The 22,673-nt window shown below is 33.8% G+C and overlaps 1 protein-coding gene across 3 annotated transcripts; it reads left to right on the forward strand.

Moving 5' to 3' along the window:
* Window positions 1-14,057: 14,057 nt before the first annotated feature.
* Window positions 14,058-19,058, forward strand: LOC114266873 (transcription factor PIF3). Of its 3 annotated transcripts, XM_082868487.1 has the most exons (10): window positions 14,243-14,632; window positions 15,040-15,173; window positions 15,309-16,015; window positions 16,127-16,374; window positions 16,458-16,562; window positions 16,674-16,739; window positions 17,255-17,320; window positions 17,406-17,915; window positions 18,519-18,594; window positions 18,702-19,058. In XM_082868487.1, the coding sequence occupies exons 2-8, from the start codon at window positions 15,082-15,084 to the stop codon at window positions 17,892-17,894; spliced, it is 1,773 nt and encodes a 590-aa protein (XP_082724613.1). In that variant the 5' UTR covers window positions 14,243-14,632; window positions 15,040-15,081; the 3' UTR covers window positions 17,895-17,915; window positions 18,519-18,594; window positions 18,702-19,058. The 3 variants fall into 3 exon arrangements, with proteins under 3 accessions (XP_028063608.2, XP_082724612.1, XP_082724613.1); XM_028207807.2 differs by having other exon boundaries at window positions 14,058-14,632; window positions 15,309-16,374; XM_082868486.1 differs by having other exon boundaries at window positions 14,216-14,291; window positions 15,309-16,374.
* Window positions 19,059-22,673: the final 3,615 nt, after the last annotated feature.

The raw sequence follows: 22,673 nt of genomic DNA on the forward strand, positions 1-22,673 counted from the left end.
GTGTCAGCCTACGAGTCGATTGCTGCTATAGATGAGGTTCAGGACGAGAACCCCTGGTATTACGACATTTGGAACTTCTTGGAGAAGGAGGCGTATCCACCAGGGACAAATGCCAAAGATAAAAGGGCAATCAGAAGAATGGCCGTTCAATTCATCATCTGTGGGGGTAAGCTGTATAGGAGAGGTCATCTGGAAATGCATAAACTGTGCGTTGAAGCTGAAGAATCGAAGCGCCTGATGGGGGCCATCCATGGAGGGGAATGCGGTGCGCATATGAACGGGGTAATGCTAGCCAGGAAGATCCTCAGACAGGGTTACTACTGGTCCACCATGGAGGAAGATTGTATCGGCTTTGTTCGGCGATGCCACAAATGTCAGATCCATGCAAACCGCATGAACATCCCGCCATCAAAGCTGTACAACATGACTTCGCCATGGCCATTTTCAGTTTGGGGAATCGATGTGATCGGGGCTGTCACTCCGAAGGGGTCAAACGGGCATGAGTTCATCCTGGTCGCGATAGATTACTTTACAAAGTGGGTTGAGGCCCAATCCTATGCGGTGTTGAAGGCTTTACATGTTGCAAAGTTCATCAGAAACAACATCATTTGTCGCTATGGAGTCCCAAATGAGAGAATTTCAGATAACGGTTCTCACTTCAAGAAGGAAGTGATTGACTTGTTGGAGAAATACAATGTGGCTTTTCACAAGTCATCCACATACCGGCCTCAGACCAATGGAGCGGTTGAGGCCGCCAACAAGAATGTCAAGCGCATTTTACAGAAGATGGTGGAAACCTACCAGGACTGGCCAGATAAGCTGCCGTTCGCTCTGTGGGGCTACCGAACTTCAATTAGAACTTCTACTGGGGCGACTCCGTACTCATTGGTTTATGGGATGAAGGTTGTTCTACCTATTGAAATTGAGGTTCCGTCTTTGAGAGTGCTGGCTGAGTGTCAGATAGCCGAGGCAGATTGGCATTGAGCGAGTAAAGTAACGCTCGAGCGTGAAATGTGTGTATCTAGTACTTTGTATGTGTTTACAGTCCGCTCGAGCGAGGACTTGTGTCTCACGCTCGAGCGGGGGTCGAGCGCCCGTCGAGCGTGAATTTCATGCATCTAGTACTTTTGTAGTCCGCTTGAGCGAGGAAAGTCACGCTCGACCGGAGATCCTTTGTCTGCATGTCCGCTCGAGCGTAGAAAGCCACGCTCGAGCGAGACCCTTGTTTTCTAAAAATTTTGAAAAGTGTTTTAAAATATATCTTTGCATCCTCATTTCATTCTAGGCATTCCTAGACCTTGTTTAAGGCATCTTAATGAGGATATTGATGTAGAACCACACCGAGTCAAGATAGGGACTACGTCATTGTTTCCCAAGTGTGTAACTTAGTGTGTGTTTGTTCTGTAACTGTGTGGGGTTGGCATCCGAGGATGCTCATTAGCCTATCTGTAACCCAGAACTCTGTGAGTAACAATGTTGTAAAGATATATTCAATCATGAATATTTTCTGAATGATCAACTGTGCTGCTTTCTGAAATGATATTTCTTACTAAATGAATGCTTGTCCTATTTGCGAATTGTATTCGTGGCATCCATGGCAATTTACTGTACTGTACTGTACTGCTACTGTCACAGATATCTCTGTCGGTTCCCATGTTTGGAACCACTACTGTTTACTGATATGATGGCCATCAACTGACTGTTCGGTCTGTTAAGACCTATTGTACTATTTTGCTATGGGATGTATCACATATGACTGCTGTGACTGAATGACTGATATACTGTTATAACTGACTGTTTTAAATACTGAAAGGACATTCATTCTTAACCTCTTTACGCATATGTTATTCACTGGGTTTTAGCTTACTGTTTATATATATATATAGGTGTCCAGGCACCGGATCGGAGCTAGGAGCGTTGGGTTTAACTCCCTTTTGTCAAGTCAACCACTGTGCCTCATTGAGAGGTTCCAAGTCCTTCAAGCTGGGGCTTTTTGGGGTGCTTTAGATTCATCCTTTCTGTCTCTGTTTTTGTATAGACTGATTGTATCTGTACTGTACTGTTCTAATAGGGATTAGGTCCTTGTTCTGGATGATTGTATATGTATGTATATATGCTTTGCTTATGAATGTGTATATGTTCGGAAAAGTCTTTTTACATACAGACTGTCACAGCTTATTGGACATCTTTTATTACTGTTTTGGCTTCCGCCAGCTCCTGTACTCTGTATTACTGTTTTTACTGTTAAGCAGGCCTTCGGTAATCACGGATTGCTGGCCGGTTACGGTGCTAAACCCATAGGGACGGGTTTGGGTTGTGACATTGAGTGACCAAATATACCACGTGAATCACAACGCGACATAGAAACGCGTTACCACTTCGACCCGTGAAAATCGATTCATGGGTCCCACCTAAAAATTAGACCAAAGTTTATTAAAAATTCTATTTTTTTTTTTTTAGAATTTTCAAAACCATTCTAACAATCCCCCATATGAATGGAATTTGATAACAACGGAAATGCAATAATATGCAGACTTTATCGAAAGAGTATAAGTTGAAAATATCTTGCATCAAGATAGGTATCTTTCGGTCTTGAACCTTCCCTAGTGATAACCTATTGGACTTACTAGCTAACGAATGGACGCGATGCCTTGAATTGTTCAGCCGTTTGTGTAAGACAATAGATTTCACACAAAATATCTTCTAACACATCGTAGTTCTCACTGTTGTGTTCATTTTGGCCTTGAATGCTCTTGGTTTTCATGAGTACTTCTAGAAAATGTAGCCTTTTCATTCTCATAGAACCGGCCCCAGTTCGACACTCATATAGGTGATTCTTATTGTGAGTATCTCCTTATACTCGTCTTGATTTTTATGTCTAAATCAAGATATAAGTAATCATTAAAAGCTAAGCTTATCCTTAGACCCCTGCATACAACACATGTTATAGATATCACTCTCACCATAGGAATGGGTAGGGAAATTTTAATCCCTTGATGATTTCTGGTGAGCCACACATAACTTAGTTATCCTTTTGAACTTAGTTCTTGGGATTTCCAGTCATATAAGTAGGGTTACCATTATGATGACTCTTATGTAATAGGCTTTAATCCCATCCCCTTCGACAAACTATACACCTGCTTTTTAGTCAAACCTTTTGTTAACAAATTTGCAATATTCTCTTTAGATTTTATATAATCTATTGAGATTATTCCATTTGACAATAATTGCTTTCCGGTATTATGTCGACGATGAATACGTCGTGACTTACCGTTATACATATGATTCTGTGCCATGCCTATTGCAAATTGACTATCACAATGAATGCAAACAGCTAGCACAGGTTTTGGCCACATTAGAATGTCTTCTAAGAAATGGCAAAGCCATTCAACTTCTTCTCCTGCTTTTTCTAAAGCAATAAACTTAGATTCCATTGTGGACCGTGCAATGCATGTTTGTTTCGTGGATTTCCAAGAAACAACAGCGCCTCTTAAAGTAAAGATATATCCACTAGTGGATTTTGAATCTTTAGTATCCGATATCCAATTGGCATCACAATAACCTTCAAGTACTGCTGGATATCGAGTAAAGTTCAAACCGTGATCACGTGTAAATCTTAGATATCTAAGAACCCGAATGATCGCTTTCCAATGGTCTTCTCTGGGGTTACTAGTGTACACACTCAATTTACTGACTGCATAAGCTATGTCAGGACGAGTACAATTCATTAGGTACATTAGACTTCTAATGATTTGGGAGTATTTTAACTGAAACACCGCATCTCCTTTATTTTTCGATAAATAAAGACTAATATCTACAGGTGTTCTAGCTACATTCATATCATCCTTGATAAATTTACCAAGAATTTTCTCAATATAATGTGATTGAGATAATATATATTCGTCAGATGTTTTAGTAATTTTCATTCCTAATATAACATTTGCGACCCCCATAGCTTTCATGTCAAATCTTTTGTTAAGTATTTGTTTAGTTGATTTGATCATGTTTTGACTACTTTCAATGACAAGTATGTCATCCACATAAAGACAAACTATGACATATCCTTAGTCAGTGTTTTTAACATAGACACACTTGTCACATTCGTTTATCTTAAACCCATTAATAAGTATTGCATGATCAAATTTTTTATGCCATTGCTTAGGTACTTGTTTTAATCCATAAAGAGATTTTACAAGCCGACAAACTTTCTTTTCTTGCCTCGATACTACAAACCCTTCGGGTTGCTCCATATAGATCTCTTCATTTAGATCACCGTTTAAGAAAGTTGTCTTAACATCCATTTGATGTATTTCTAAATTAAAAACGCTGCTATGTCAATAAGCATGCGGATGGATGTTATTCTTGTCACAGGAGAATATGTGTCAAAATAGTCCAGACCTTCCTTTTGTCTGTATCCTTTTACTACAAGTCTTACTTTATACTTGTCTATTGAACCATCTGCTTTCATTTTTCTCTTGAATATCCACTTATATCTAAGAGGTTTAGAACCTGGTGGAAGATTCACCAATTTCCAAGTATGATTTTGCATAATGGATTCAATTTCATTATTAACAGCCTCTTTCCACAAAGGTACTTCAAGACCTGTCATTGCTTCCGTAAAGCTTTGAGGTTCATTTTCTAACAGGTATGTCAAAAAATCTGGACCAAAATATATTGATGTTCTCGCTCTCTTACTTCGTCTTGGTTCATCATCGGTTAAATCCTATTGGTCGAGACCATTACTAGTCTCTTGTGTTTGATTATCATTAATTTCTTGACTTTCTGTACAACCATAAGTTCTTTTCTGTGAACTTAATTCCTATCATTTCTTGTAAGGAAAGACATGTTCAAAAAACATAGCATTCCTTGACTCTATAATAGTGTTCACATTTATATTAGGTATTTCTGATTTATAAGTCAGAAATTGATATGCACTACTATTCTGAGCATAACCAATAAACAAACAATCCACTGTTTTTGGTCCAATCCTAGTCTTTTTAGGAACAGGAACTTCAACTTTTGCCAAACAATTCCACACTTTTAAGTATTTGTAGGAAGGCGATCGACCTTTCCACAATTCATAAGGAGTGTTGTTAGTTTTCTTGTGGGGGTATTCTATTAAGAACATAATTAGCTGACAATATTACTTCCCCTCACAAGTTCTGCGGTAAGCCTGAACTTAGTAACATGGCATTCATCATTTGTTTTAGGGTTCTATTCTTCCTTTCAGCAATTCCATTTTGCTGAGAAGAATATAGTGCTGTAGTTTGGTGAATAATGCCATGTTGTGCACAAAATTCATTTAATGGTACATCATATTCACCACCCCTATCACTTCTAACCATTTTAACGGTTTACTAAGTTGATTTTCAACTTCAGTTTTGTAGAGTTTAAACATTTCTAAAGTTTCATCTTTACTTCTAAGTAAATAAACAGAACAATATCTTGTGCAATCATCGATAAATGTTATGAAATACTTTTTGCCTCCTCTAGTTTGAACAAATTTAAGATCACATACATCTGTATGAATTAATTCTAGAGGTTCGGTTTTTCTTTCAACCGATTTAAATGGAGCCTTAGTTAGTTTCGCTTCTACACAAATCTCACATTTGTGATTAGAATTAATTTCAAACTTTGGTATATATTCCAAATCAATTAATCTACGCAAAACATCAAAATTCACATGTCCTAATCTACCATGCCATAAATTCAACTCAAGAATATAAGCAAAAGATGTGTTATTCTTATTCATAGCAACTTTTATTACAACCGTCATTACATTTAATTTGAAGAGACCATCACTCATGTATCCCTTACCAACATACATACCACTCTTTGTTAATACAAATTTATTAGACTCAAAGACAAGCCTAAAGCCATTTTTACTTAACAAAGAATTAGAAACCAAATTCTTTTGGATGTCAGGTACATGCAGTACGTTGTTGATGGTAAGTTCTTTCCCTAATGTCATCTTTAAGATCACATTTCCTTGTCCAGCCATAGTAGAGTAGAAGAATTTTCCATAAAAAGTTGTTCATCATTTGCAGCCTCATTATAGGTAGTGAACATCTTTTTGTCTGCACATATGTGACGAGTTGCTCTAGTGTTAACCCACCACTCTCTGGGATTTCCAACCAAGTTAGCCTCAGACACCATAGCAGAGAGATTGATGTCATTTACCCCGTTCGAGATGTAATCTAATTCTGTCACATTGGCTTGATTGGTGGTCTTCTTGCTTGTACTCCCGCGATCCTTCTTAGGGCAGCGGCAGTTAGAAGCTCGATGTCCAATCTTGCCACAGTTATAGAATTTTCCTTTGAACTTCTTGTTGCCATTGTTGTCGCATTGTTTAGGACCATCTCTAGTAATCTTCATCTTTTTGTTATGTGGTTTGTGAACTTGTTCAACCACATTGGCCTTCGACTCAATGCGATTTTTCTCATTCCTCTTTTTAGCCTTTCGGTTATCTTCCTCAATTCTCAATCTTAAAATTAATTCATCCATGGTCATCTCCTTACGTTTATGTTTTAAATAATTTCTGAAATCTTTCCAAGCCGGTGGGTTTATGTTTTAAATAATTTTTGAAATCTTTTCAAACCGGTGGTAATTTTTCCACTAGAGCAGCGACTTGGAAAGACTCGCTAAGAGACATACCTTCTGAATGAATATCATGTAAAATTATTTATAAATTTTGAACTTGAGAAATTACTGTTTCGGAGTCTACCATAACAAAGTTCAGAAATTTACCGACAAAAAATTTCTTCGTGCCAACATCCTTTGTCTTGTATTTCTTCTCCAAAGAATACCACAATTTTTTTGCTGACTTCAGAGGGCTGTAAACATTATACAGCATGTTGTTAAGGCCATTGAGGATGTAGTTTCTGCATAGGAAATCTAAATGTTTCCAAGCATCTATAGCGGCAACACACTTGACGATCACTTTCACCTTCTTTAAGTGTTGGAGCCTTTTCATGGAGAAACCGGGCCAAATTTAGAATTGTAAGATAGAACAGTATTTTTTGCTGCCATCTCTTAAACTCAGTATCATTAAATTTTTCTGATTTTTTTTTCATGATTTATTGGTACTTGAACATGGTTCTGGATAGGGACCGGAGTTAGTGTAACAATTGGAGTACCACTTCCAGTTGCAGTAGACATAATATCTGATTACAAAAATTAGAAAAAAGTCAAAACACAAATCAATTTTCTAATTACTAAAACCAGAAAATAAATAATAATACAAATTAATTTTATTTTCCTTATTACTAAAACTACAAAAATAAAATACCAAAATAATTTTCTGTAACACAAATTAATATTCTGCAATTGTTAATGATACCAGTATATTACTACTAGTTGTCAAAGAAAAAGACAGTATATTACTACTATCTGTCAAACAATATATTATTACTATTTGTTTTCCAACCAGAATATCATTTTTGTGAAAATACAGAAAATTAAATACAATGAAGACACCAAAAATAAGTTTGTCTTAAGATTGTTGGACAATCTTCACTGTACTTAAATAAATTAATTCTGTTTGGGTACTAAACGAAAAATAGAATATAAAAGAAAAATAGAAAAGGAGAGAGAATGTTTGATTACAAAAATCAAACCAATAAATAAAAATAAATAAATAAAAACAGATTTTTATTTTGTTACAAAAACAAAATCAAAATCTGATTTAAATAAATAAAAATAAAACAGAAAAAAAATTAATTTACTTGATTAATTTCTTCGAATAATAATATGATCAAGTCTAGTGTTAGACACTGTGTCTTTAAGACAAATTCATCCTCTCCACAATGCTTTTAGAATATGGACGTCTATCTCCCAGGATAAAATGATCAATTAACGAAAAATAGCAGCACTACTAATTTTTCGTACAACGAACGCACTAAGTGTATGTACTCTTTCTCAAAGAAAATTAATGCAGCAATATGTAGAGAATAATAGCAGAATTATTTTGGACGAAATAAATAATGAATACGTCAAATGAGGGCTGCCTATTTATGGATGGATTGGTGGCTGTAGGTTTTGAATTAAACAGGTGCAAACCTGTTTTGAACAGGTATAAAACCTGTTTGGTTTTGAATGAACAGATTTAAATCTGTTGGGTTCAAAATTCAAACAGATAAAACTGTTTTTGGGTTTAAATCTGGACAGTTTCGGATCTGTTGGCCAGTGAATCTGTACAAAACAAACTCTTGAATTCAAAAAATTAAAATTAAAATTGGACAAATTCTATTTTACTAAGAAATAAAATTGAATTCAAATATTTTTGGCTAAAAAAGATTAGTATTGGGCCGGACAAGCCCAACCTAACCACATACTCGCGCCCCAAGTCCAGCCCGCCCCCCGGACGGACGGCGCGCACGTGTGATGATTTTTGGGTTCAATGGGTCTAGCTCATTTTGCCCATAACCTCCTTCTCTACAAAACTTTGGATACCCCTTGGGGCACACCCCAAGTTCCAATCCCATACCTTATAAAACCCACTCAAAACTTCCCACAAAATCAATGTGGAACAAGCCATTTTTTAAACCTTTAAGGATTTTTCATCAAAACTCCATTTCTATGGCGCACACTTTGGCTTCAATTTCTCATTCACTCGATAATGGTTTTAAGCAACCAAATATATCACGTGAATCACAACGCGGTATAGAACGCGTTATCACTTCGACCCGTGAAAATCAACGCATGGGTCTCACCTAAAAGTTAGACAAAAATTTAATAAAAATTCTATTTTTTTTTTCCAGAATTTTGAAAACCATTCTAACATTTAACTCGTCAAAAATTGCACCAAATGTGTCTTAAACAATCACTTCGTAATTTGCTTAGTATCTTTTAAGTTATTTTAAACTCTCACAAGAAGTTGAATAGAATTTTAAAGGGTCCTACAAGCATTTTATTAGAAAATAACGGCAATGATTTAGGTGTCTCTCAATTTCTTAGTACAAAATTAAGAAGATGTCGGTAAAAAGGCAATGCTGAACTTATTAAAGTATGATTTGTTGCCTTTTTTTCTTTTGAAGAGTAGTTATGACGGTTTCATTCACCTAAATCAAGTATTGCTTTTTCTTGGTTGTGGTGGATTGTTTTGGAAAGCTGTTTAAAAAATGATTTTTTTTAAATTTTTTTAAAAAAGAATATGTAAAAAAATAAAAAAATGGGATAACTTAAAATAATTTAAAAATCAAGAAGTGACTTTTTATCCATCCGTCAAAATAAGCATGTACCTTTAATAATTGTACTCCTTCCATCCCAAAATAATGATCCATTTTGAGGAATTCAACTTTTTTTAGTAGTACAATTATTGCATTTGAAAAAAATTGATTTTCTAAAATTATCCTTTTGATAGTACATTTTTTGAGAATATCAATGCATAATTGTACTTTTTATGTTGTTTATTAATTTAAAAGAAGGGTAAAATAGGAAATTTATATTATTTTTGTACTTGATTTTTGAAGAGAGACTAATATTTTGAGACAATAAAAAATAAAATAAGGGACTAATATTTTGGGACGGTGGGAGTAGTTTGTTTTAAAATGAAATGGAAATTTTTTTTTTACAAACATTAAAAACAAAATCCAATCAATGTATTAATGACCAATCCGATTACCTATAAAATAGTACTCTCACAAAATTCACCCGATGAAAATCATTAAAAAAAAAAAAAAAGTGTTTTGAAAAGTAAGTTAAAAGTAATTTTTTTAATTTTTTAATTTTTTTTAAAGAATGTATAAAAAAATAGAAAGATAATGAGTGTGTTTGATTTGTGTTTTGAGACAAATTTTTTAAAAAAATTTGGGAAGAGAGATTAATTTTTTTTTTATTTGTTTGGTTATATATTTTGAAACTAATTTTGGAGTTTGGAAATTTTGAATAATTTAATATTTTATTGTAGTTGAGTAATTGTGTGAAAGAAAAAGTGATTGAGAAAGAAAGATGAGAGAGAAAAAGTGATTGATTGATGTATAGAAGAAATAAAGTGATTTTAAAAATTATTTACAAAAAATTTATACCAAACAAATTTTTAATTTTTTTTTAAAAGAACTGTATTTTGAAATACAAATCGAACTAACCGATATAATTTAAAAGGCACAAAAAAATTAAAAACTAACTTCTAATCAGATGCCAAAACAGACCAAAGTGGGGGTTATAGTCGGGTGATGGATAGTTACGGTCGGCCAGTAGAGGAGTGCATTGGGGGAGGTGTCACGTGTATGAAAATATAGTTGTCGTTGTTGCAGAGTTTTGGTATAAAGAAAGGTAATGGAATTCGTTGATTTTTTAGTTTTTTTTAGTTTTTTTTTTTTGGGCTGTTTTGATTATTATAGTTTAAGTTAAAAAGTTTGGTTTGTGAATGATTTTTTGTCTATTTGATTTTTTTGATTTTTTTTTTATGAGAGAATAGTGCAATGATTATGGGTTGGATGTGATGTTTTGTTTGTTGTGCCTAAAATATCCTATTTTATCTTTTGTGCCTAAATTGTCACAAACCCTCTTGCCAAACGGACCCAAAATATGATTTGCAATAATGGATTGTACATGATCTCTTAAAGTCAAATTTACAACATATTTGGCAACAGGTAAGTTTTGGATAAAGGAGGCACACACAATCACCACTAACTGCAGGCATAATAAAAAGGGAAAAAAAAAAAGATCAATATAATTTTTTATTTTGTAATTGAACACAATTTTCAAAGATAAGATTAAAAATGTAATTAGATTATTTGATGATATCAAAAAATTTTGCCATTTTTTTATGATAAAGTAACAGAAAATGAAATATGTAATAAAAAAACTAAACCTCAAGGGAGGTTTCATGAAAAATTTCAGCAATTTCATTATACTTAGGAAAAGTCAATGTAATTTATAACTAAATCTGAAGAGAAGTTTCTACAATTTCATTAAATTTGGGATGCCCACCAAAAACATAAAAAAGGCATAAAAAAAAAAAGTTAATAAAAATGTAATTGTCAAACTAACCCTTGAACTTTTATTCTAATTTTTCATATTTTATTTTTGTCCTTTATCCCCTCACAAAAGAAGTATGAGAAATTAAATAAATAAAATATAAAATATAAATATCATCATTATTGTTAATTTATTAGGACAACTATTAAAGCATCCCCACCATATATCAAAGTGTTCCAACGATAAGGGTAAAGTAAAATTATTAAAAGCCATCATGAGTTAAGTCAATGACTTTATTAATCCCCTAAAAAGCTCCAATTTTCAAGCAGCAGTGATTGAGAATTCTAGTAGAGCTGCTCTAAGCTGGCAATTAATTAAAAAAATAAAAAAATAAAAAAAGACAAAATAGTGGCCAGAAGAAAACAATTTAATGCTAAGTTTAGAGGTGCTCTTTTAGAGCTCTAAAGCAATTTTCAATTTTCAAGCCCTATGTATCAATTAAATGATACAAATAAGGCCTCGAATTCCACGTCTCGAATTTTCCTCGGTAATATTTATTTATTTGTTTATTTTTTTAAGGGTGGTTTATGTATAGGAATATGTCAAAAAAATTAGACATTTCACATCAATTCATCGTATAAAATTATATGAAATTAACAAAATTTAATCAACAGTTTAACTGATCAGTTAATTTTATCACTCAACCAGTCCAACCTAATTGACTGATTAATTAATATGCTGGTTAAATTTTGTTAATTTCATATAATTTTATACGATGAGTTGGTACGGAATGTTTAATTTTTTGACATACCCCTACACATAACCACCTTTTAAAAAAAAAAAAAAATACCAAACCAACATAGCCCAGCAAATAAAATAAAATGAAATAAAAAAACCAACATGGCCTAACAAATAGAAAAAAAAAAAAAAAACTCAGTCTGTGTAGTTTGATAAGGTGAGTGAGTTGTGTTAGACTTTATCAAACCATACAGGCTGAGTTAGTGCAAGATGTCTAATACACATAACCACTCTTGCAAAAAAGAAAGAAAAAAAAAAACCAAACACACCGCCAAAAAAAAAAAAGAAAAGTATTTCGAGACAAGTTAGAGCCTCAAATTCGAGGCTTCAAGCATTAATCTAGAAATAAACTCCTTCCAAAATTTTAATGATATAATATAATCATATTATAATATCAATAATATTATAAATTCAGTATTTATTTAGAATTTTATCTGAAAATATTAATATATAATTTGAATTTATTAATCTCAACCGCATATCATATTTCTTGAGAAAAATCTTATTTTTATTTTTTTAGAAGCAAAGACTTTATTGTCTAACATACTATAGCTCATTCATTACAAAATCAAATACTTATGGACCCATAACTACATATGTTATATCAAATCTTATGGGATACCATATTTAACTCCCAAAAGATGTGTGTGTTCATTTCATTCGTACACGTGGAACAGAGACACAGCACCTTATCTAATCACTAGAAATAGAGCAACACATAATTTAAATAATTAAAAAAAAAAAAAAAAAAACTAATTCCCTCTCCAAATGGTTGTAGCACAAACACCTCTAATAATTAAGACAACAAAAGTTTATTTGATGCAGTCGTAATAAGTTAAAAATTAATAATATAAAAATATATGATAAAAGTATTCCCTTTCTAATTTTTTGACAATTTGTTTTTTTAATTTTAATTTTTTAAAGTCATTTTTGTCTCGTAAAAACATCTCTAATGAATAGCAACATTCATTGTTAAATCTATAAATTCGGCTACATTTAAAAAAAAAAAAAAAAAAAATCTCAACTTTAATTGGTAGCCAAATTCATGGTTTGACTCAAATCATTTTTTTAATTTATCATTTTTATGGGATTCACAAAAATAGTTCAAGCAAAGTTTCTCACCTATATCTCTTTTTATCTATTTGAGCAGCGTTGTAAAAAAGGTGACATTTTAGAATTATTTGAGAAAGAACAAAAAATTGCACCAAAAACTCTTATAAAATACAAAAATAAAGTAGAAGCATATCCCATATGGAGGAGCAAACCACATGTTAGGTTTTGGCTTCAAAGAACACTCTGATGCAATGCAAGTCACAAAGGTGCAATTATTTGCATACCACTTTTTCTTTTCTTTTTTTGACACAATTGTTATCCTTTTAAATATCAATTATTGAATATAAATTAATTATTTAAATATCAACAAAGTAAAAATTAATTATTCGAATATCAACATCTGAACACCTAGCTCACTTGTTAATGTTGAATTTTGGATATCCTTTTGGTGGATGATGTCTAGTTATTTACCTGAATAATAAATTTTTGTTCAATAATTGATATTTAAACTAAAAAATAGTGTCAATTAAAAAAAAGGGACAATAACATATCAATAGAGCAGTAAAAAATTATTTATAAAAAATAAAAAATTTATATTTTTAGTTTTTAATATTTATAATGTTTTCCATTGTTTTGTAAATAGCTTTCATTGATACCATGTCAGTGTAATTCTCCCTTAAAAAATGAGATAATTGGTGAAAAGCCTACACCTATGGGGTCATGTTTTGTTTGATCTAAAGTTTAATCTTTTTTGGTGATAAATATATGTTTAATAAAATTATTTTGTAAGAAAGAAATTCTTTTTTTAAAGAATCTTTTTTTTTTCAACTGCACCCTCATTGCTGGACTGCCGCCGGACCACTGGAAAAGTCACAGGCTATGGCTCATGGTGTGGCCGGCAATAATGATGGTGTGGATAAATAGGTAGATTAGGTAACACATGAACAAATAATGAAATGACACATGAACATATAAACAATATAAATAAATAGATAAACAGTGAACATATAAATAAATAAATAGAAATAAAATAACTTTTAAAATTGTAATTGTCATTTTAGTCCGAAAATAATAGAATTTGAGCCTATTGATCAAAAAAATTTAAAAATGAACCACTTTGTAGTCTAACAAAATTTTGTAGCGTGTAAATAAGATTTTGAAAATGCTTCATCCATATAATTTTTTTTCCCACAAATCTCTCAAATGACGTGATATGAAAAACATAAATTAATAACCCATACTCATGCCCTCATATCTTCTTTCAAATCTTTCTACTTAACCTTGTCAAGTCATTTGAAAAATTTGAGAGAAGAATTTTATATGAATGTAACACTGCTGCAAATTTTTTTACAAAATACACATATAGCTTGGAAGTAAACTGTGGTTAAGTCCACTTTAACTATGGTTAAGAGCTATATAATCCCACACTCCACTGTTTTTGAATATAGCATCGTATGTGCCTTCTTACCTGGGTCACCTGCAATTTTTGCAAATCGCAAGCCTTTCACTACCTCGTTCAAGTAGTTTCTCTCTCTGTATAATATATACATATTTAACAACTTAAGTTCAGTTTGTTGGTGCTCAAAGAGAACTGTTTAATGAAGATCATAGGCAGCTCTGAGAAAGCTATTTAATGCATATGGATTAGCTTATGTTGGTGGGTTCGAGAACTTATCATTGCCCAGAAACAAAAAATAGTCTTTGTAGCTTGAGAAATGAGTGGGAGGACTCAGATTTTCACAAAAAAATAAAAAAAAAAATTTGCATCTTTTGTGATTATTTTGACGGGAAGTTAGTGGGTAGTGTGAACTGATCTTGGAAATCCTCGGTTTGGACTTGAACTTTGATTTGATTTGAAGAGGTGGGTCTGTTTTCTTTTTTTTACTTGCTCTTTGAATTCATCATCATTTTAAAGAAATTAATCGACACAAAATTGGGTGTTATTTGAGATTATTGGCTGATTTAGAAAATCTTATCTGGGTTCAATTCTAATGATTGAATTTGCAATAAAAATATTCATTTTTAACTCAAAAGACCTGAGTTTGATAATTTTTTAGTATCTGGGCCATTAAAGAATTGGTTTTGACTGTTAATTATTGTTTTTATTACTTGCACTAATTTTATATTGCTACTGATGTTTTTTGATTACATATATACTAATTAAGGCAACAGTAAATAAATTTTTTCCAGTCCAATTTATTTATATATATTATTAGATGTTTCTTCAAAGTTGGTTTGTGTTTTTCTGATTTTACACTACTTTGGCAGTTTTGAGTTCTTTGGTAGTGTTTTCCACAAGCTCTCTTCAGCATGCCTTTCTCAGAGTTTTATGGAATGGCTAGTGGGAAGCTTGAATCTGCACAACAGAAAACAACCACTTGTTTGACTGATCTATCTCATGTGTAAGTTTGATATATCTTGATTTTAGAACAGTTTAGGTCTCTATTGTTATATTCATCTAATTGAGACCCTTTATCTTGAATTGTCTTTCACTATATTATTGTTTTTTTAAAAATTGTTGATGGGTTTGAATGCAGACCTCATAATGAGTTTGTTGAATTAGTGTGGGAAAATGGTCAGATCATGATGCAAGGCCAGTCCAGTGGAGCTAGGAGAAGCTCTACTACCAATAATTTGCAATCTCAAACTCCGAAACTTCAAGATAAAGATCTAGTAAAAATGGATTCTGTTTCGAATTATTTTACTACAGAGTCACCGTCTGGGGAGATGGGATTGGGCCAAGATGATGACACGGTGCCTTGGTTGAACTTTCCCATTAGTGATTCTCCACAACACGATTACTACTCCGAATTATTGCCTGAATTATCTAGTGTTACTGTAAATGAGAATAGTTGTAACCAGTCAATTAGGGGTTCTCATAGTGTTTCTTTAGGCAATGACTTAAGTTTAGAGCAAGCTAATGCATCCGAGGTTCGTTCTTCAGAAATTGAAGAGTCTTCAAGAACAAGGAGTGGTCAATTCCATGATCCATGGTTATTCCAGGAAAATCAAACTTCAATTCCATCTCTTAGATCAGAAGTTTCGGGTATTATTAGCAACACCACCTGCAATAACAAGCGTGATGCTATCATAGTGCAACCTAATTTGTCGAGAAGGCCTAACACTAGCTCCAGTTTTATGAACTTCCCTCATTTCTCTAGACCTTCCACTCTTGTCCGAGCTAATCTTCAAACCATTGATGCTATCACCAGTCCAGGTACATCGAATGTAGAACCAATGGGAGGTAAGAATAAGGGTAATGACCCATGTAGTGGGTATTTTGCCCAATCCGCACTTTTTGATTTTAGTAGTGGTTTAAGGAAGGAAATGGGCACTCATAGCCAACCTAATTTAGATTCAGAACCAGTAATGGCTAAGCGACTTGAGGAGTCACGTATTGCTGAACAATCTAATCCTGTTTGTCGAGAAGATGCTGCAAAGAATGTCGAGTTGCCAAATCAAGTTCGTGGTGAAAAGACTACGGAGCCCGTTGTTGCTTCTTCATCTGCCTGTTCTGGCAATAGCGCAGAGAGAGCTTCTAATGAGACGCATAATTTGAAGCGAAAATGTAGTGAGAATGATGACTCTGAAGGCCGCAGTGAAGTATGTTGAAATATCAGATTATCCTATTCCATTTGCAGATCTTTCAATTCATTTGTTTTTTTTACAAGGACAAACTTATGCAGGATGTTGAAGAAGAATCCGTAGGTGTAAGAAAAGCAGCGCCTGCTCGAGGAGGTACAACTTCGAAAAGAGGTCGAGCAGCAGAAGTGCATAATTTATCTGAAAGGGTGAGCAAATCCACCCAAAAGACTGATAATGATGTGGATATTGAGCTTATTTTTATTTTATTTTAGTTTTTGAGATCTATGTTGGTACTTAGTTTTGGTGTTTACAAACAGAGGCGAAGAGATAGGATTAATGAAAAGATGCGTGCGTTGCAAGAACTCATACCCAACTGCAACAAGGTAAACAATTGTCTTAAAATCCGTGATACATTGGTTGGTAATCTATGCAATTTGTATAATTGATTCATTGAACTAGAGGTTTAAAATATTAACTTTGGCTTAGTTTGGTCTCATGAAAATGAAGTCAATTCTATAGAAGATTTATGCATGAGCTTCTACGTTCACTTTCTGTCTGAACTTTGGTTCCTCAGAATGTGGAACTGATTCCTGAGATTACACTTTTATATGAACTGTGAATTTAAAAATCAATAAATGATAGAATAGGTTGGAGATGGCCATTTCGGCCTGGTTGTGTGGACCTGCCTCAAATGAGTCGGGATTTCCCCAAACCTAAACTGGATATATGAAATAATTTTTACATTTTATTTAAATATTATATATAAACCACACTTTCTAGTCTAATAAAATATATTATTGATTTTTTATTTTATTTATTTTGATCGGCAACAAGAGATTTTATTAAAAAAGAAGAAAGAATGTACGTTTGGCTGACCTTTGCATTTTGTCATTATAAGGTGGACAAAGCTTCAATGCTTGACGAAGCAATCGAGTATTTGAAGACACTTCAACTTCAAGTACAGGTTAAATTTCTCGTCTTTTGACTAATTTATTTTCCTTTTTTTTTTCTTTTTTCTTTTGAGAATTTAACTGACTATCTTGCTGCAGATTATGTCTATGGGAACTGGGTTGTACATGCCGCCGATGATTTTACCAACAGGAATGCAACATGTACACGCAGCTCAAATGGCATGTTTCTCACCCATGGCTGTTGGAATGGGAATGAGGATGGGTTTTGGGATGGGTATGCTCGACATGAACGGTGGATCTCCCGCATGCTCTATGATTCAGGTCCCCCCTACGCAAGGGACACTTTTCTCTACCCCACGCCCCCCAACCTATTCAGGGCCCACTAATTCCCAAGGGATGGCCGGATCTAACCTTCACATTTTTGGGCATCCTAGTCAAGGATTTTCCATGTCAGCACCACGTGGACAGTTGGCGCCTTTGTCAGGAGGGCCTCGGCCTCCTATAAATTCAGCCATGGGAGTGAATGCCAATGTGGAAGGTCCTAACTCAGCTCCCTCGGCAAACTCAAAGGACTTGATACAGAACACGAACTCACAAATGATGCACAATGCTGATGCCAGTAGCTGAATGAACCAGAAGTCTAGCCAGGTTTGTGCTTTCTTCATGAAGTTATATTTTCGACAAGAAGTCTCATTTCCTGAGGATGAAAAAAGTGAGTTTCTGTAAATATGTTCAGTGACTTGTGTGTTGCATGAGGATTGAGATTTTGGACACACTATATCCAACTGTTAGTGCTTCTGAAAAATCAGACAAAAGGTGTGAAAGGATAGACCAAGTGGGCATTACCAATCTAATAACCAATTACACTGTCATAACTATACTAACAAAAAGCAGTGAAGAAGCTGTTCATAAGACGAAATTCTATAGAGGGTCATCAAAATGCATTTTATGTTCAACATTTTCTCTCAAGTTAACAATTTTTTGCTTGGTTTTCTCTAAGGTTTTTGAGGTGCCGTTAGAGAGACAAACCCTTTTACTTTTGTTTGCCAATTAACAGTGCATTCACTACTGATAAGATTTAATTAATCAATGTAGAAGTGGTCATATTAACTTTCTTATAGATTATACTAATCATGCAAAATTTCTACTTCTCTGTCATCTTAGAAATTTTGTTCTCTCTTTCAAGAAGAGGACTTTATGTGTTTAAATTGCCTGAGGTCCATTAAACTTGGGTGTAATTTGCAATGGCAGTGTTAGGCAGCAAATGAGGATTTCATACTCCAGATGTTGGCAGCGGTGAAGACAACTATTCCTAGTAGACTAGTTTGTGAGTGTATATGATTTACAATTCCTTTTACTTGACCTGTCATTTATGTGATAAATTTGAGAAATTGTTTGTTAAGTGAAAAACTGAATGTACACTTGTATATGCAGGTTGTGAAGGGAATTCAGTGCAGTCTGTTGCATTTGAACACGCTGTTTGTCTGGACAATAGAGTTCAGTTACTGAGGAAAATGATTGTGAAAGTTTCAGAATGAGGTGGGACTTTGCAATAATCATCTGAATTTCTAGTTGGACTGTAAACTTCCTAGTTTCCGCGGATTTTGGTATGTTGAAGAGACTTGTAATCTATCTTGTTTATGAGTACATTGACACACATAACTCATGGATTTGGTGCTATCAAAAGAATTGAAGTTCCTAGTAAATGTATTTAGAACTGTGTTGTAGACATTTGTTTAACCAGTCTTTCAATTAATAAAAATAGTGAACTCCCAATACTTGTTTTGGCAATTAGGAACTCTCTCTCTCTCTCTCTCTCTCTCTCACATCCAATCTAAAAGAAAAGAGTTATGCTATAATTTGATAGAAATGTTGGTAAAACATTTGGGGTTTCTAGCATTTTTCAACAGAAAATAATAATAAAAAGCTCTCTCATTAGAGAACAGTCCACATGGCTTTTCTCAGCACCATCGCGTCATTGATGGCTTTTCTCGGCACCATCCCAGCTCTAATCTCGCTTCACCAATGGCTTTTCTCAACAAGAGAGTGTGGGTCGAGTGCAGGACAAGGGGTTATGAACTGTCACTATCGCCATCGCCATCGACATCACCGGTCGACTCTCACCATCTTGTGTCTTGTAAGTAACTCAACAATTCATCATTGTCTCTCATCCCAGCCGTATCCATTTGTATTTAGCTGTATCCCAGCCATATTCCGCACCCATACCCGTGTTGTGTCGTGTCGACACGGGTACCTCTCTAAAAACAAAGAGTCCGTGTAATGTAGGCACAGACACCAACTTGAGTTCGGAAAGTAAAACATAAGAGTTTCCTAGGTGCACGTGTCTTGGTGAAGATGTTAGTAGTCTGATTGATAGAAGAAACAGATTGAAAGTAGATAGTACCACAAACAACATGTTCACGCACAAAATGAAAATCAATTTTAATGTGTTTGGTACAGTAATGAAAAACATCGTTGTGAGTAATTTGAGCACTATGATTGTCACAAGAAGTATAGTAGCTAAAGAGTGAGGAATCCCCATATATTCGAGTAACCATCGAAGCCACAATAGTTCTTGTGTAGAGTTTGCAAGAGCACGATATTTGGCCTTAGTATCAGAGCAAAAAAGTAACAGTTTGTTTCTTGTTGTGCTAGGAAATCAGTGAGCCATCAAGAAAGAATCAATATTCAGTAGTGGAGCGTCGATTAGTGGGGTCACCTACCCAATTTGCATCAGAGTAGGCATGCAGCTCCAAGGTGGGACAAACAGAATAATAAAGACCATGAAATAGAGTGCGTTTAACATATTGAAGAATACAAAGAACAACAACATAATGAATGAAGCTTGGAATAAACAAGAATTGACTAACAAGATAAACAACATAGGCTATATCAAGTCAGGTAACTGTAAGATAGACTAGAATACCAACTAACTGTCGATAAAGCGTGACATCAGAAAGAGGAATGCCATCTAGATGGGTGAGATGAGCATTCATCTGAAGAGGTGAGGAGGCAGTCTTGCTATTAATGAGTTCGGCATGACTAAGTAATCAGATGCATATCTGGTTTGAGAGAGATAATAAACACTAGAGTCCGAAGATATCTCAAGAGCCAAAAGGATAAGCATACAAGGACAAGCATTCATTCTCCACACCTCTTGAGATAAATGCTTGTCTTACCCCTTCAAATGGATATCCTCTTTCGGATGCCACGCTTTATCGACAAGTAGTTGGTAGTCTAGTGTATCTTACAGTTATCCGACCTAATATTGCTCATGTTGTTCATCTTGGCACTTTAGTGTGTTTGGTGACATCACTAGTGTGATAATGTGCCATAACTTTTGGCCTTTGAGAAAGCTAGACATGGCTTGAGCCTATAGAACATAGTTTGTGTCATCCAAGATGTAGTGGGCCGGGTCAGAAAACCTAACCCTTTTATTTTTGGTTGGGACATGTGGTCGTCCAGAGTGACTTTGTTGTTCTGAGTGGTTTGGACTATTGTAACAACTCGGGTTGAAATCCGACACTTATTCTTTTTCGTATAAAGATGGTTGTATTAAAAAGTTTTTTTGTCAAAAATTGGGCTTAGCTTGAAAATTTTCTAAGTGTAAAAGTTAGATATTTCAAAACTTACGATTTTGGCAATAATTTTTTGCAGTAATTGTTCATTATATATTAAATAGTCTAAATTGATTTTATGATATTTTTTATGAGGTATTAATCACTTTGCTTCAATGTCAAACGTCAAAATTTAAGTCAGAAAATTATTTTGTACTAGAATTGGAAGAACCACTTTTTGATTTAATTAGATTTTGATTTTTTGTATTTTTCTTTGAATCTAAATGGGGGGTATTTCCTTATTTACAACGTAAACTTAAGTTAATGAAATATAAATGTAAGAGACTAAATGAAAGTATTTAATTAAATGGTTACATATGGAAATAAGGTTGATGTGATGGGATTTTGCTCTGCAGACTAAAATGCTTAGAGTTTGAGTTCACTGCTCAAGCGATGAAAAGACTGCTTGAGCGGTCTGTGCGAAATTAGCAACTTAAAAGTTACCTTTTTGATATTTTCTTTCACTTTTTCTTTTCCTTCTTTCTCCTCTTCTAAGCTCCGAAAAACCCTAATTTTATTTCTCTAGAAATCTCCTTTCTCACCAAGAATCAAGTTTAGATCCCTTGCAAAAAGCGAAGACCACGTGGCGATCATGATTCTCATCGATTAGATTTTGATTTCATGAAAAGTTCTTCTTTAATCTTGTTTCTTCTCCTTTTTTTGCTTTGAGGTAGGGATTTTCTTTAAGTTATATGTACTTTTTGTAAGTCTATGGTCATTTTGATATTGTTTGGGGTGTGTTGAGTTTGGATTTGACTTTTATGAGACTATGTTTTGTTCAAAGTGGAGTTTTCTCAAATCTTTTAATTTATGAACTATGAGAATGTTTTGGAGGTTTCATAAGCAAAAACTTTTTTTTTTTAGGAAACCCTAATTTTGTGAAAACCCTAGGCTTGAAGAATTTGAAGAAAAAGTTGTGTTGATGAAAAATATGAGTTGTGTGATAGTTGGGGTTTCTAATGGCATAAAATCTTTCAAAAAGGGAAACTCTAATTTTCTTTTGTGAAAACCTAGATTTTGGAAATTTGGGAAAAAGTTGAGATTTTGTGAAATTATGAATTGTTGAGATCCATTTTTGAGAAATGATGATGAAATTGTTATATTTGCTCTTATTATTGAAATCACTTGTAAGAGAGAAATTGATAGTGAGAAAATAATGAATAGTATGTTGTTATACTTATCTTGAAAAAATGAAGAATGGAAACAATGATTTTCATGTTGAGATTTATTTGGCTTAAAAAGAAAAGAAATGTGTTTTGATGATGTGTTTTTTGTATCTCTCTTGGAATATATTATATATATATATATATATATATATATATTGGGTAGAGATATGGAACTTGATCACAAATGGAAGATTGTGTGGATGAATTGAGAAAGTCCATGGCGTTAACATAGATATATATTGCATTGGCATTTCATTTCATGTTCATTGTTTCTTTGGAACTAGCATTGTTGATATCACTTTTTAAATGGAAATGGTTTTGTGGAACAAATATTGTTGTAGAATCGTTTTGAGGTAAATACAGTGGAAAATCCTATTAAGGGGTGTAGTTTGAGAATTAAGTTGGCTTGAGTGTCCGTGGTGCAAGACCAGAAACGCGCGTGTGGGTGCCTAAGCCCTCCAGTTAGAAGCCGGTAAGGTAGGATTTGGTAGTACCTGATAAGCCTAATTGTCGACACTAGCCATGGAGATTTGCTTAAGTCGTATTTACCACTCTTTGTTGATATATGGATATCATTGGATTAATTATATTTTTGATGGGCATTATGCATAAGACTATCAAGA

Source organism: Camellia sinensis, chromosome 5, assembly GCF_055761805.1.
Source record: "Camellia sinensis isolate YWXY chromosome 5, ASM5576180v1, whole genome shotgun sequence".
In the NCBI taxonomy this organism is placed as follows: domain Eukaryota; kingdom Viridiplantae; phylum Streptophyta; class Magnoliopsida; order Ericales; family Theaceae; genus Camellia; species Camellia sinensis.

Coding starts and splice junctions, on each gene's coding strand:
- LOC114266873 (XM_028207807.2), top strand. CDS start 15,082: ATGCCTTTCTCAGAGTTTTATGGAATGGCTAGTGGGAAGCTTGAATCT. Junction 16,563..16,673: donor TGCATAATTTATCTGAAAGG/GTGAGCAAATCC, acceptor GTTTACAAACAG/AGGCGAAGAGATAGGATTAA. Junction 16,740..17,254: donor TCATACCCAACTGCAACAAG/GTAAACAATTGT, acceptor TGTCATTATAAG/GTGGACAAAGCTTCAATGCT.